The 16,002-nt window shown below is 37.3% G+C and overlaps 1 protein-coding gene across 6 annotated transcripts in view; it reads right to left on the bottom strand.

Moving 5' to 3' along the window:
- Nucleotides 1-16,002, bottom strand: part of DNM3 (dynamin 3) — a 542,059-nt gene that overhangs the window by 163,382 nt on the left and 362,675 nt on the right. For all 6 annotated transcript variants that reach the window (XM_047751932.1, XM_047751935.1, XM_047751934.1 and 3 more), the window contains one exon: nt 6,139-6,248. In XM_047751932.1, the coding sequence (XP_047607888.1) occupies nt 6,139-6,248 (110 nt within the window). The remainder of the gene's footprint in view (nt 1-6,138; nt 6,249-16,002) is intronic.

Here is a 16,002-nt window from a genome sequence, read left to right as displayed (position 1 = left end):
TAAAAAACTTTCAACAAACAAAAGTCCAGGACCAGACGGCTTCACAGGCGAATTCTATCAAACATTTAGAGATGACCTAATACCTATCTTTCTAAAACTATTTCAAAAAACTGCAGAGGAAGGGATACTCCCAAACTCATTCTATGAGGCCACCATCACCCTGATACCAAAACCAGACAAAGACTCCACAAAAAAAGAAAATTACAGGCCAATTTCACTCATTAACATCGATGCAAAAATCCTCAACAAAACACTAGCAAACCGCATCCAACAATACATTAAAAGGATTGTACATCATGATCAAGTGGGATTTATCCCAGGGATGCAAGAGTTCTTCAATATCTTGAAATCCATCAGTGTGATACACCACATGAACAAACTGAAGAATCAAAACCATATGATCCTCTCAATAGACGCGGGAAAAGCCTTTGACAAAATCCAACACCCATTTCTGATAAAAACCCTTCAGAAAGTGGGCATAGACGGAAACTACCTCAACGTAATAAAGGCCATATGTGACAAACCCACAGTGAACATCATTCTCAATGGTGAAAAGCTGAAAGAATTCCCGCTGAGATCAGGAACAAGACAAGGATGTCCGCTCTTGCCACTACTCTCCAACAGAGTTTTGGAAGTCCTAGCCATGGCAATCAGAGAAGTAAAAGAAATAAAAGGAATCCAAATTGGAAAGGAAGAAGTAAAACTATCCCTATTTGCAGATGACATGATACTATACCTGGAGAATCTTAAAGAATCTACTAGAAAACTGTTAGAGCTCATCCATGAATTTGGCAAAGTTGCAGTATACAAAATCAATACACAGAAATCGATGGCATTTCTATACACTAACAATGAAAGAGCAGAAAGAGAAATTAGGAAAGCAATCCCATTTATCATCGCAATCAAAAGAATAAAATACCTAGGAGTAAACCTACCTAAAGAGAGAAAAGACCTGTTCTCTGAAAACTATAAGACACTGATGAAAGAAATCAAAGATGACACAAATAGATGGAAAGATATACCATGCTCGTGGACTGGAAGAGTTAATATTATCGAAATGACTATACTACCTAAGGCAATCTACAGATTCAATGCAATCCCTATCAAATTACCAAGGACATTTCTCACAGAACTCAAACAAAATATTTTAAAGTTTGTTTGGAAGCACGAAAGTCACAGAATAGCCAAAGACATCCTGAAAAAGAAAAATGGAGCTGGAGGAATCAGGCTCCTGGACTTCAGACTATACTATAAAGCAACAATCATAAAAACCGCATGGTACTGGCACAAAGACAGACATATAGATCAGTGGAACAGGATAGAAAGCCCAGAATTAAACCCATGCACTTACAGCCAACTCATCTATGACAAAGGAAGCAAGACTATACAATGGAGAGAGGACAGCTTATTCAATAAGCGGTGCTGGGAAAACTGGACAGCCACATGGAAAAGAATGAAATTAGAACACTTCCTAACACCATTCACAAAAATAAACTCCAAATGGATTAAAGACCTAGATATAAGACCAGATACTATAAAACTCCTAGAGGAAAACATAGGCCAAACACTCTCTGACATAAATGACAGCAATATCTTCTCAGATCCACCTATCAGAGTATTGACAATAAAAAGAAAAATAAACAAATGGGACCTACTCAAACCTCAAAGTTTCTGCATGGCAAAGGAAACCCTAAACAACACAAAAAGACAACCCACAGAATGGGAGAAAATCTTTGCAAATGAATCGACTGACAAGGGATTAATCTCCAAAATTTATAGATACCTTCTGCAGCTCCATACCAAAAAAACAAATAACCCCATCCAAAAATGGGCAAAAGATCTAAACAGACACTTCTCCAAAGAAAACATACACATGGCCGAGAAACACATGAAAAGATGTTCAGCGTCACTCATTATTAGAGAAATGCAAATCAAAACCACGATGAGGTACCACCTTACACCAGCCAGAATGGCCATCATCCAAAAGTCTACAAACAAGAAGTGCTGGAGAGGGTGTGGAGAAAAAGGAACCCTAGTACACTGTTGGTGGGATTGTCAATTGGTGCAACCACTGTGGAAAGCAGTATGGAGATTCCTCAGAAAACTAAACATAGAACTACCACTTGATCTAGCAATCCCACTCCTGGGCATCTATCTAGAGAAAACCACGACTCGCAAAGACACATGTACTCTGATGTTCACTGCAGCACTATTTGCAATAGCCAAGACATGGAAACAACCTCAATGTCCATCAACAGAGGAGTGGATCAAGAAAAGGTGGTACATATATACAATGGAATATTACTCAGCCATTAAAATGAACGAAATACCAGCATTTTTAGCAACATGGATGGACCTAGAAACTATCATGCTAAGTGAAGTCAGCCATACAATGAGACACCAACATCAAATGCTTTCACTGACATATGGAATCTGAAAAAAGGACAGACGGAACTTCTCTGCAGAACAGATGCTCACTCACAGACATTGAAAAAATTATGGTCTCTGGAGGAGACAGTTTGGGGGGTTGGGGGTGTGTGCTTGGGTTATGGGATGGAAATCCTGTAAAATTGGATTGTTATGATCATTACACAACTACAGATGTGATAAATTCATTTGAGTAATAAAATATATATATAAAAAGAAATCAATAACAAAACAATACCATGCACTGTAAAATATAAAACACAGTTCTAAACAACTCAAAGAAAAAAATCATAATGGAAATTATGGGAACAGATCAGAGGAAATATAATGTAATGATAACAAAAGTATTACATTTTAGAATTTGTGATGAGCATCTAAAGACTACCTAGAGGGAAATCTATACATTCATAAGCACATATAAGAAAAAGACAGGATAAAAATTGATGAGCTACACATGTAAATTATGAAGTTAGAAAAAAAGAGCTAAAAAGTAAACAAAGAGAAAATAGAAGTTAGGAAATGGAGAGAAGATATTCTTGAAATAGATAAAATATATTCAATAGAGGATTAAAAGCAAAAGGTAATTCTCCGGAAATAGATAAAATTCTGAGAGCTATCAGAGTTAAAAATGTAAGTTTTATTAATATTAAAAATAAAATATTTTATTTTTTTTAGATACAACAGAGATTTGAAAAAAATAGAACATTAAGAAATACTTGGTGCCAGTATATACTTACAATAGCCAAGACATGGAAACAACTCAAATGTCCATCAACAGATGAATGGATTAAGATGTCATATACATACACAATGGAATACTGCTCAGCCATAAAAGAGAACAAAATAATGCCATTTGCAGCAACATGGATGGAACTAGAGACTCTCATACTAAGGGAAGTAAGTCAGAAAAAGAAAGACAAATGCCATATGATATCACTGATATCTGGAATCTAATACATGGCACAAACGAACCTTTCCACAGAAAAGAAACTCATGGACTTGGAGAACAGATGTGTGGTTACCAAGGGGGAGGGAGAGGGTGTGAGATGGACTGGGAGTCTGGAGTTAATATATGCAAACTATTGGATTTGGAATGGATAAGTAATGAGATCCTGCTGTATAGCACAGGGAACTATATATAGTCACTTGTGATGGAATATATGGAGAATAATGTGAGAAAAAGAAATATATATATATATGCGTGTGTGTGTGTGTGCGTGTGTGTGTGTGTGTGTGTGTGTGTGTGTGTGTGACTGAGGCACTTTGCTGTATAGCAGAAAATTGACAGAACACAGTAAACCAACTATAACGGAAAAAATAAAAATCATTTAGTAAAAGAAATACTTGGTGCTAATATATTTTTAAGTGAACAGAAAAACAATTTCCTACAAAAAATATAATTTGTCTAAACTGACTCATGGAAAAAAATAGAAAATCTGAATAAATCTATATTTATTAAACACATTAAATCACTAGTTAAAAGTCTATTTATTAAAACTGTCCATCAGGGCTAGACAGATGATTTTAAGGGCGAGTTCTACCAATCAGTTAAGAGTTAATCCCTGTCTTATACAAAATGTTCCAAAGAACACTAAGAACTTATTTCCACTTTGGTTATGAAGCTAACAGAACCTTGATATGAAAACCAGGCAGAGACAGTATAAAAAAATGTGTGGGTAAATCTTATTTATGAACATAGACACAAAAGTCTAAATAAAATGCTGGCAAACTTAAGTCAGGGTCATGTAATAAATAATAACACATCATAACTTAATTAGGTTTAATCCCAGAAGATACAGAATGGTTTAATATATGAAGGTCTATTAATACATTTCACCACATAACAGGTTAAAGAAAAAATCATAGAGGGAAAAAAAGCACTTGATAAAATTCAAACCCATCCATGATTAAAAGAGAAACCTCAGCAACTAGGAATCCAAGGGATCTTCTTTACCTGATACCAGTACCTATCAGAAAATACTTAGGTATAAAACTGTGCAATAATTTTTCTTAAAATCAGAAACAAAACAAAGATGTCCAACTATTCAACATTGTATTGGAGGGCGTGGCCAGTACAAAAATAACTGAAAGTAATTGAGATTTCAGAGGAAAAGGCAATGGCAAAAATGCCTGTAGACAGGACATACTTGCAGAAAGGTCTTGAGAAGTGGGTAAAGAGTTCAATACCTTCTGACAAGTCTAGGATTCCAGAATACCTAGATGTTTAGAAGCCCAGAGTTTTTTTTTATTTTTGTGTCTTTTGTTCTCTTTAAAATTCACAGTTGTATTTTGTCTAAACCAATGCTCTACCATTGTCTGATTTTTTCACTTTATATTCTGCCCTTTTATAACCTGAATTTTCCTGGTTAACCAAGAACTCGAATTTAATTTGACCTCCTGTTTGGTAATCACTCTTCCTATCCTGTGTTCAGGCAAGAGGGCTGAGCACACCCCTAAGGATCCCTTTAGGACCTCCCAATTCCCACTGCTCTGAGGAAGGTATGTAAACAGTACTGAGATTGGTAGGAAGACACACTACTGCTCTCTCCAGGGAACTTGTTTATTCTTTATCATTTTCAGTATCTTTTTGCAAGCTGCTCTCAAATAATACTGTCTTTAATAAAATTCCATCTCAGTATTTGGTAGGGGAGTTGTATTTAATTTTTGTTTCCCTTGATTCTTTAAATGCTCTGCTCTTGTGGTTTTTCTAACTATTTTTGTATAATGAGTCACTCTGAGCAACTGACTGGGAATGTAGGAAGGAGGCTTTTTTTGTTGTTGTTGTTCCTATTTTGATTTACTGTGTGATTGACCCTGGGCCAGTCACTGAACCTAATCAACAAACTTCACTGCTAAATAAAGATAAAAGGTCTGGAGAGATGGGTTAAAATTAGATCCTGCCACCTGATGACTCAGTCTCTTAATAACTGACTCATAGAAACTAATTAGCTTTTTCCTCTAACAATTCCATTTGGAAAAGATCTCCTTTACTATTTGTGTCTAGCTGTAGCCTTTTTACATCTCTCTACCCTATCCTCTGTTACCTACCTATTTGTTTATTTAACTTTACTGTTTAGTATCAGTGAACAACTATGGCACTGCATGATAATCAGTCCAAATTTCAGGGCTAATTTTGTGATCTTAAGAAAGTCAGTCAACCTCTCTGAGTTACATTTCTCATTTATGAAATGGTAACCACAGTACTCTTTTACCCTAATTGTTAAAATAACCAGGCAATGAACGTAAGCAGTGCTTTGAAAAACTGTAAAGAGCAATACATTTGTATTCACATTAACTGAATAATTCTATTCACTGAAGCAAGAATTTAGTGGTAACATATATGAGAAGGTCTTCAGGGTATCCATCCATACTAGACAGACACTATTAAAAATAAAACTGAGTAATTTATATGTATGCAAACAATAAATTCCAGACAAAGAAGACTTTAAAGTATCAAAATCTAGTTTAAGAATGGAAACATCATGATTTGGGTGCCTGCTGGAAAGGCTAATTAGTACCTGAAGATCCTCTTTATTCTAAGTTTAAATTTTTTTAATCCACAATCTAAAAATACAAAATAAATGAAATGAGAACTTAAGAGTTAACAAATTTCAAGGTGGGACCAAAAGAAATCTTGTAAATATGATCTTTGGACCACATAGAAACTCAAGGGAAAAAAATCTAAAGACAAGAGTTGCTTCATCTTCTTACCTTTGTTCTGTATTAAAGAGTGCAAAGATGTGCTTGCTAGACATAAAGCTCTTTTCCACATCCCGAACTTTCAAATTGTCCAAGGGAAGCATATACTTCTTTTCTTTTTCCTATTGAGAGAGAGAGAATTGAGAAAAAGATCTTGAAGCATGTCCATGGCAACAAATCACCTGAGTTATTCTGATACCATCGCGCCAACAAATCACCTGAGTTATTTTGATACCATTGCGCACTATTGTGATACAAGTTACCAAGGAATAAAAATTATCTGAGATAGGAGACACAAATGGTTCTCAACATGTGGGTCAGAAGAATGAGGGGAGGGAAAGTGCAGAGGAAGAAAGGGCTCAGGGATGGAGAAAACACATGGTTATCTATCCTTTCTTCCTCATGTGGGTCCCCTTAGATGTTTTAAAATGTTAGTTTGATATTAAAAATTTAGCCATCTGTTAATATTTAACAAAAATGTTCTGGTCCTAATTCAATGAGAAATGCCAGATGGATTTCATTTCATATTTTATTTGTAGCCTAAGCAGTTTTGATAGCCAGAGCTGGCAGGAGACTGGAAGCACAAGGACCCTAGTATGAAATACCCCCTATAAACTATTACAAAGCACAGAAAATACTTCCTTCATTTGGGTCTCGAATAAGTGTGGGTCCAGAAAAAAAATTATTCGGTTAAATTGTCCAGTTCTTTCAGGAAAAAAAAAAAAAAGAACCCCTTTGAAGTGAATTAATACTAATTAGAACAAATTCTCTTTTTAGAATTAATTCTTTAGGAAGAATATGGACACTGGAGAGCGGAGGTCTGCAAATGAGACCAAGTTAATCTTAGTAAAACATATTGGATGCCAAAGAATTATTAGAAATATTTACTTTTAAGTACTGGCCCAGGAGCAATATTATCATATGTATAAATGCCTAACAACCAGTATAGTGGGAGAGAGCCAGTCAGTTTAAGAAATCTAGTCAATATCTATTGCCTGGAGCACTTTAGCACAGTCCTTGTTAAACAGTAGTCCTCTGTATGTTTCTGGTGATAGTCCTGAGGAAATGCCTGTCTAGACTCCAGAGAAGAGCATGGAGATCTAGCCAGGACTTTTAATAAACAACTACTAATGGCTGTGGGAACTATATGCATTGTACAGATATATCTGATATAAGCCTTTTTGCTCCTGCAGTTCCAATAGCATTTCCTTGAGAATTTGTCTAGCTCAGTAGTGTGGAGCATCACTCTCCTGTGCTCCCTCTGCAGCTTGTGAGGCCATGCTCTCTCCAGACATCAGAGAGTGTCACTGCAAGAACAATCACTGGCTTTGCCACTTCTTATTTTTAAATTAATCATGGAAAATTTGTGCAGAGCATATTAGACTTGTGAGGCAGAGAGAAACAGATGACTAAAGAAGTTGAAGGAAGCTGGCTAGCGAACAAAATGGCTTCCCTGGCAGGCAAGTTCTTCAAAGAAGATAACAAACAAAAACCAAACCCCCAGAAACATAAAAGAAACTGAATGGGACTGGGAGAAGCCCAAGAATAAACATAAAAACACAAAGCACTGTAAGAAGATTCCAATATTTGTTATATAAAAATCAACAATCTATTAGCAAACATAAGGATATTCTAATAGCAAAATACATAATTTAAAGAAATGAAGAATCATAGTTGAGTCTAACTTGTTTGACAGATTTGTCAGACTATTTTAGGATAGAATTCTAACAGGCAAGATCATAGCCTGAATGAAAAGCTACTCAATACATAATTAAATGAAAATGGTTGAAACCCAAGGAACATTTTTTTTTTTTACTGAATGTTTTTCAATGCCCTAAATTTACGCAGCTGGATTTTTTTAAAGCAACATCCTATTCAACCTTTTGAAATGATGGATTTGCCTTTTAACGGGAAATCTGCATTTCATTGTAAAGATGGAACACAATGTCCTTGGCATGTTTTCTATAGAAGCAGGCTCCCTTTTGTACTGCATTCTTTAGCATATAGTGAACTCCACAAGTTTACATCAGACATTAAACACTGGAGAAATACACACATACGCAGACAGGGAAACAAAAAATGTAGTTTCATTTCCAAAGCACTAAATGTCATTTATCCAAGGTTTTTGAGGACATATTGCTAAATTATTTCGTAATAAAGTTTTAAGACTGACAAAGAAATAAGAATATTCAGACTGATTTGTTTAATTAAAGTTGTAAGTCAGATGGAGAATTAAATGAGACTGTAATTAAACAGCATACTGGGGATAGTTCTAAAATTCTTGGTGCTTTTGGGAATATATGTTATGCTAAAAGAACATCTTGAATATGAAATAACTAAAATAAGCAAAAGAAACAGAAAAGGATAAAGAGTATTTTAATTTCCAAAATGTGGTGAGTCTTTAGCACCAGTTTAATTGAAGTATTTGCTACATATTCTTTGTTAGTTCTATTAAAATGTCTAATAATACAGTGTTCAATATGGCAGCCTCTAGCTACAGGTGACTACCAAGAACTTGAAATGCAGCTAGTCAAACTAGGATGTACTCCATGTGTTACATACAGACCAGATTTCTAAGACTTGGTATGAGAAAAAGAATACAAACTACATCATTAATACTTTCATATTGATTAGGTGTTGAGATGATACTACTTTGAATATATTGGAGCAAATAAACAGATAAATTTCATCTGTTTATTTTTACTGTTTTGAATGTGGCTGCTGGACAATTTAAAATGACAAGTATGGCTCACATTAACTTTTTACTGACAGTGATGAGCCCATGTACCTATCATCACTTTCCTTCTTCTCATCCATCCCATTTTCTCTTCTGACCTCCGGTTTCTGTCATCAGGTTTATTTATCATTCTCACAGTCACCCAATCAGAAACCTCACTACCACTTCCAATGTACTGTCTTCCTTCACCTCCTCTATTACATTAAGAGTATGCTGCATTGCGTTTGAAGCATTTGTCAGAGCTCCCATTGTTTGACATTCCTACTACATTAATCCAGGTCCCTGGCATCTCACAAGTGTGTGGTTATAAATGACCTCTGATGTAGGCTTCCTGTCTTCTAATTCCTCTAACATCACCAAGGAGGGCAATTTTCTGAAACTACTCTGTCAGATTCATTACAGTCCCTCAAAACTTTCATAGCTCTCCATTATATATGGAAGAAATTCCACAAAACTCCTTAATATGAAATTGAAAAACACCTATAAATTGGTTCCATCCTGATTTGTCAAAATCTCCTTTAGTCTTCCATAAGAAGTCTCCTTTTCAACCAAATACACCTTGGCCAGTTTGAGATACCCTTTCATCTTCTCCCTATCACACCAGTTTAAAATGCAGAGGTGAGCTCAAATTCTATCTTTTGCAAAAAAAAGTTTTCCCAGGTTTTTAATTGTCTGTGTCACTTCCCCATCTCTCTCCTTTCAATTCACACAATAGGTATTGTCTATTCTATTCATTTTCTACTACAGGAATACCTTAGAGATATTAAGAGTTTATCTCCAGACTACCTCAATGAAGCAAATATCACAATAAAGCAAGTTAAATGATTTTTTGGTTTCCCAGTGCACATGAAAGCTATGTTTACACTGTAAGGTAGAGCATAATGCAATAGCATTATATAGAAAAAAAAAAAAACAATGTACATACCTTAATTTAAAAGTACTTTATTGGAGTTCCTGTCATGGCTCAGCAGAAACGAATCTGCCTAGTATCCATGAGAACACAGGTTCGATCCCTGGCCTTGTTCAGTGGGTTAAGGATCGGGTGTTGCTGTGAGCTGCAGTGTAGGTCACAGACACGGCTTGGATCTGCCGTTGCTGTGGCTGTGGCATAGGCTGGCAGCTGTAGCTCCAATTTGACCCCTAGCCTGGAAACCTCCACGTGCCACAGAGGTGGCCCCAAAAAAATAAAAAATAAAAATAATTAAAAATTTTAAAAAATAAAAAACAAAAGCACTTTATTGTTTAAAAATACTAACCATCATCTGACAGCATAAGGTTGTTACAAACCTTCAATTTGTTCAAAAAAAGAAAAATACACACATTATCTGAGAAGCACAATAAAGTGAAGCACAATAAAATAACGTATGCCTATACACCTTATATAAGACATCTTTATCTTGTAAATGCACTACATTAAAAAAAATTTCTGTCAAGGTTGTCATGTGGAACTCAGAATGTTTTGTCAATTTTATTGTTGAAGTAGGTTACAACTGCAAAGAAAAGCAAAAAAGTTGAGCGTGTTTGTTGCAAAATTTATAAATAAACAAGAAGTAGAATTTGGTATTTTAAACATTTTATCTTTAATAGACAAATTTGAGGATGCATTTGCAAGATTCTAGAGAAATTTTTTTTTCCCCCAATGGCTGCACGCGTGGCACATGGAAGTTTCCAAGCTAGGGACTGAATCCAAGCAACAACTGTGACCTACCCCATAGCTGTGGCAATGCCAGATCTTTAACCCACTGTTCTGGGCTGGGACTGAACCTGAGCCTCCGCAGTGAGCCAAGCTACTGCAGTCAGGTTCTTAACTCACTGTGCTACATTGGGAACTCCTAGAGAAAGATATTTTAGTGGAGATTCAGAAAGAAATTTCTATATACTATCAAAACCTTCAAAAGCTGATATCACTGATTTAACACCATTCTTTTCTTCTTTATTTTTTTTTGGGGGGGTGGGTTCACACCCATGGCACAGGGAGGTTCCCAGGCTAGGGGTCGAATTGGATCTACAGCTACCAGCCTACACCACAGCCACAGCAACACAGGTTCTGAGCCGCGTCTGCAACCTACATCACAGCTCATAGCAATGCTGGATCCTTAACCCACTGAGCGAGGCCAGGGGTCAAACCTGCAACTTAATGGTTACTAGTTGGATACGTTTCCGCTGTGCCACAATGGGAACTCTTCCTCCTCTTCATTTTTTAAACATAGTGCCTTTTCTTTTCTCAATATGTTACCAGTGCTATTTGTATGGGAGGCAGCAAAGGTGATCGGGATTCTTTGTTCAAAGAGAGGGAACATGAGAGAGAGAGTATTTTTTCCTTGCAATAACTTGGCAAGAGTTAGACAAAAGAGAAATAGAAAAGGCCAAAAAAGGAGGCATTAATGTGTGAAACAGTTTGGTCTGAGATGGAAGTAACCTAACTATGAGTGGTAAAAGCAGAGGAATCAGGTCGGAAGGAGGTGGGAATTAAGATAGAGCCACACAGTATGTGTTCATTGACCTTGAAAGAAAACAAAAGAATCAATGAGGGACAGATGTAGTGCAAGTGCCCAGTGATGGCTTCTAAGTGGCAGAGCATCATCAATATAACTTGGTTGCTGGAAGGAGCTAAAATTGGTATGAGGAGAGGATTAAGTGTGTGAAGGAGTAGCTCTTACATATGCAAAGGATGGGAAATTAGTGATTCATGTGGAGAGAATTTAATAACTTGGGGAATATTTGAGTGGCTATGCTTTGATAACTACATTAAATCATTTTATTTGTGCATCTTTCTCACTAATAAGGCAACAAAATCTTCAAGGATAAAATCAAAACTCCTTCCTCAGAGTTCCCGTTGCAGCTCAGTGGTTAACGAGCTGACTAGGAACCACAAGGTTGCAGGTTTGATCCCTGACCTCACTCAGTGGGTTAAGGATCTGACATTGCCGTGAGCTGTGGTGTAGGTCACAGACGCGGTTCGGATCCTGCTTGCTCTGGCTCTGGTGTAGGCCAGTGGCTACAGCTCTGATTCAACCCCTAGCCTGGGAACCTCCATATGTCATGGGTGTGGCTCTAGAAAAGAAAAAAAGACAAAAACAAAAACAAACAAACAAAAAAAAACCACATGAAAAAACTCCTTCCTCATTTCCTTATATTATAATGCCTAGCATAGGGTCATTGAAATGTACATAATTGTTAGATTTGAGAAAGTCTGATAACCAAAGCCAAATGATGAGTAAAATATTTGATAGTCACATATATTTTAAGAATTAATTAAAAATTCCATGGGGGGGGGACCTGTATAAGATGCTTTGATTGGCATTGTTTTTGATCATTAAACCTTTATAAAGTTTAGATTGACTACCATGGTTAGCTTTACCCTTCTGCCTTTGCTTGTATTGCTTCTACTTGCTAAGAATGCCTTCTTGCGGAGTTCCCGTCGTGGCGCAGTGGTTAACGAATCCGACTAGGAACCATGAGGTTGCGGGTTCCGTCCCTGCCCTTGCTCAGTGGGTTAATGATCCGGCATTGCCGTGAGCTGTGGTGTAGCTTGCAGACGCGGCTTGGATCCCGCGTTGCTGTGGCTCTGGTGTAGGCCGGTGGCTACAGCTCCGATTCAACCCCTAGCCTAGGAACCTCCATATGCCGCAGGAGCGGCCCAAGAAATAGCAACAACAACAACAAAAGACAAAAGACAAAAAAAAAAAATGCCTTCTTGCCTGCAAGAAAGCAAATACTAGCAGCCTTGAAATTTATGTCAAGTTCCACCTCCTCCATGAAGCCTACTCTGATTACAGCAAGTCATAGACCTCTGTATAGCTCTCAAATCTTCCATAATTTTTGTCATAAATTAAAAATGTCATCCTTTATAGTCTATGTTCAGCTTGCCTCTGCAAGTAGATTGGAAGTTCCCTGAAGGCAAGGATTGTGTTATAATTCTTTTGTGTTTTAGTTGTTGTCAGACTGCTGCATAAACGGATGTTGCTTAACAACATTGTTGATTGTTAATGGTGCATCACAAATAAAATACCAACATGATGGAATTTTACAACTATGTTGTACCTATACTATTTTTCCTATTATGTCTTCCTATACTATTATGTTAAAATGATCAAAGCAGGAGTTTCCTTGTGACAGTGGGTTAAGGATCTGGCATTGCCACTGCGGTGGCTTGGGTCCAATCCCTGGCCTAGGAACTTCCACATGCTATGGGCACAGACAAAAAAAAAATGATATAACGAGATGTGAATATGAAAATAAATTTTTAATGCCTCAAAGATTTATTCTGAATTAATTTAAAGTTTTTTGCTTAGTATCACAGAGTTTGTTAGGTGAAGTTTTACTAACCTACACCAATATATTTGGTTTGATTCATAAAAAAAAAATCTCTGGAGTTCCTATCGTGGTGCAGCAGAGACAAATCCAACCAGGACCCATGAGGTTGCAGGTTCGATCGCTGGCCTCACTCAGTGGGTTAAGGATCTGGCGTTGCCATGAGCTGCAGTGTAGATCACATGGCTCGGATCTGATGTTGCTGTGGCTGTGGCATAGTCTGGCAGCTGTAGCTCCAATTGGATTAGCCTGGGAATCTCCATATGCTGTCGGTGCAGCCATAAAAAGCAAAACAAAACAAAACAAAACAACAAAAAACCCTCATGGCCTAAACATATAAATATACTGTGACAATCTAACATACTTTAAAACAATACAAAAACAAAATGCAGTAGATATACTACTCTGAACAGGTAAGAACTGTTGTAAAGTTTTTAAAAATAGAATATAAAAGAGATTAAATTACAAAGATTAGGGGAAAATACATGAAAAATCCAGTAAGGGCACCAAATATATTTTATTTATTTATTTATTTATTTATTTAATTTGGTTGTGCCCATAACATGTGGAAATTCTCCAGCCAGGGATTGAACTTAAGCCACAATAGTGAGAATGCTGAGTTCTTAACTGCTAGGCCACCAAGTAACTCCTCAAATATATTTTTGAAATATGTAATAATGGTGACAAAATTATTTTTAAAATATGTAATATTTGTTATAATTCTTCACTGGCTTGCTGTAATATTTTAAAACATCATGGCAATATTTCTCAGGCAAATTAATACTCAGATGAGAAATAGATTCCATGACAGACTAACAGAACCTTCCATGCTGCTGAGAATAACTGCTTCACTAGAGCAAAGTTTCCTAGTTTTGACCACTCCTTTTCTCATACTCAGTAATATTTCATGTATATTCTCTATTATCACAACTGCCATATGGTATACTCCTAATTTGCTACGTCTCTTCTCCTGTTGAGAAGCTGACATTTATTTGTTCCCCCTCAGTGCCACACCATTCTGCTAGCAGTGAACGAAACATTCCTATGACATAACCACACCAATAATGTGTGGAGGCCACAAGGGTGGGACTGAGGTGCCAGGCAAAGGAGGAGGCAGAATGATGGGCACCCAAGACTCTAGTCCAAAAACAGGCCAGTAGCCCATAGATTAGTGCAAATTGTGAAGATCCCACATCCAGGGGCTCTAAATGTTTTTGCAGAATACTGAAAGCTCATGAGATACTGTGGGACATTCAATTATTATAATCTGCTTATTGCTCAAGAGTTAATGATGTTGATCAATATTTTTTTCCTGACAAAGTTTTCTTTTTCCCTTGATACACTGTGGCCAGAATGTTTGCAAACAGGGAAACTGGAGACATTATCCTGGGTTTCTGGGTGGGGATCAGGGCCAAGACAAATGTGATGCCCCCATAAATTAACATAAGCCTGTCGTGATTTGAGAAACTGACACAAAAGAGTTATGAAAGCGTACATATTCATCATGCTTTCCACCCTCACTTCGCTTCATCTTCCAGGATGACGCTGCATTGTCCTTCAGAGTAAATTCAAATTTCTCAGCATACTCACTCCACCAACCATGGGACTCCAGCTTTCTAGGAAAGTTAATGCATTTTCACTTTCTACACAGGACACATCCAATCGTATCTTCTTCTCTTTGTCTATACTATTTCCTCCACTACAACTACTGATGCCTATTTGCCACTCTGTTTCTCTTCCTTCAAAACCCCTGCAAAATATTACTCTTTCTACCTCAATGGACATTTTTTCTTCAAGCATTGTAGGTCTCATTTTTGTCTTCTTTTTCTTCCCCATCCTATTTGTTGACTTATTATTTTTAAATCAATGGAATCCTTTTAAAAAAAACTCTGACACCAAAGCCCACTGTTTTAAGTAGATGGAAAGCACTGCTCCTCAGCTGAAGCAGGCATGGGACTATGAAAAAAACCTGCCCTTTAAAAAGGAGTCATTCTCTCACCCTGAAGTTGCCTCTAAGAAAAGCAGTTGCAAGGACTAAGGACTAGTACACCAGGCCTGGGTTTCCTCCAGAGTCTGGTCCACCAGCCAGCCTTATCCTTCAGATGTTCCCAGAGTACCAGGGTTATGCTCTCACCTGCAGTTTTCCTGGAACTTGATTCTCCTCATCCTTTTAAGTCCCTTATGCCAACTAGCTCCATCTAGCTCCTGGTCACTTCCAACCAAGCAATTCTCTCTCTCAGAACCACGGGTTCAATATAGCAAACCCTTCCAGTTCAAACCACTTCTGCCACGCCCTGCCCGCCTGATTGGGCACTTCAATGCCCACCAAACCTCACCCAAGTATGCAATGCTCGTGAACAATCAGAAGCCCCTGCTGTGGCCAGGCATGGCACTTAGGCTTCCTCTACCATTTCTGGGATTCCTCCCACCCAAGTCTGACCCCCCAACACAAGCGCTTCGTTTGTACTACATTACTGTATGCTTTTGTCTTATTTTCTGATTGTTCAAAAGTTTCACTTAAGTGTGTGTATGCTCTGCCTTTCCAAATACAAGGCAAATTCCTAAAGGAAAGAGCACATCCACTACTATCATTACCTATATTACTGCTGTTAATCCTTCTGTGTTAATCATATCTTGCTCCCCTGCTACTCTGTGTCCTGAATTCCTTATCAAATCATCAAGTCTTTGAGAGAAGCAACTGTTTCCTTATTATTTTTCATTGCATAGTGACATTCCAAAAAGTGTTGAATGCACACATGCCCAAGTGTCCTCATAGGCTGGCATGGTGCTTTGCCTAGATTAAGGACTCAGATATGATTGAGTGA

This window comes from Phacochoerus africanus, chromosome 11 (assembly GCF_016906955.1).
Source record: "Phacochoerus africanus isolate WHEZ1 chromosome 11, ROS_Pafr_v1, whole genome shotgun sequence".
In the NCBI taxonomy this organism is placed as follows: Eukaryota; Metazoa; Chordata; class Mammalia; order Artiodactyla; family Suidae; genus Phacochoerus; species Phacochoerus africanus.
This window is presented reverse-complemented; position numbering and strand designations above follow the sequence as displayed.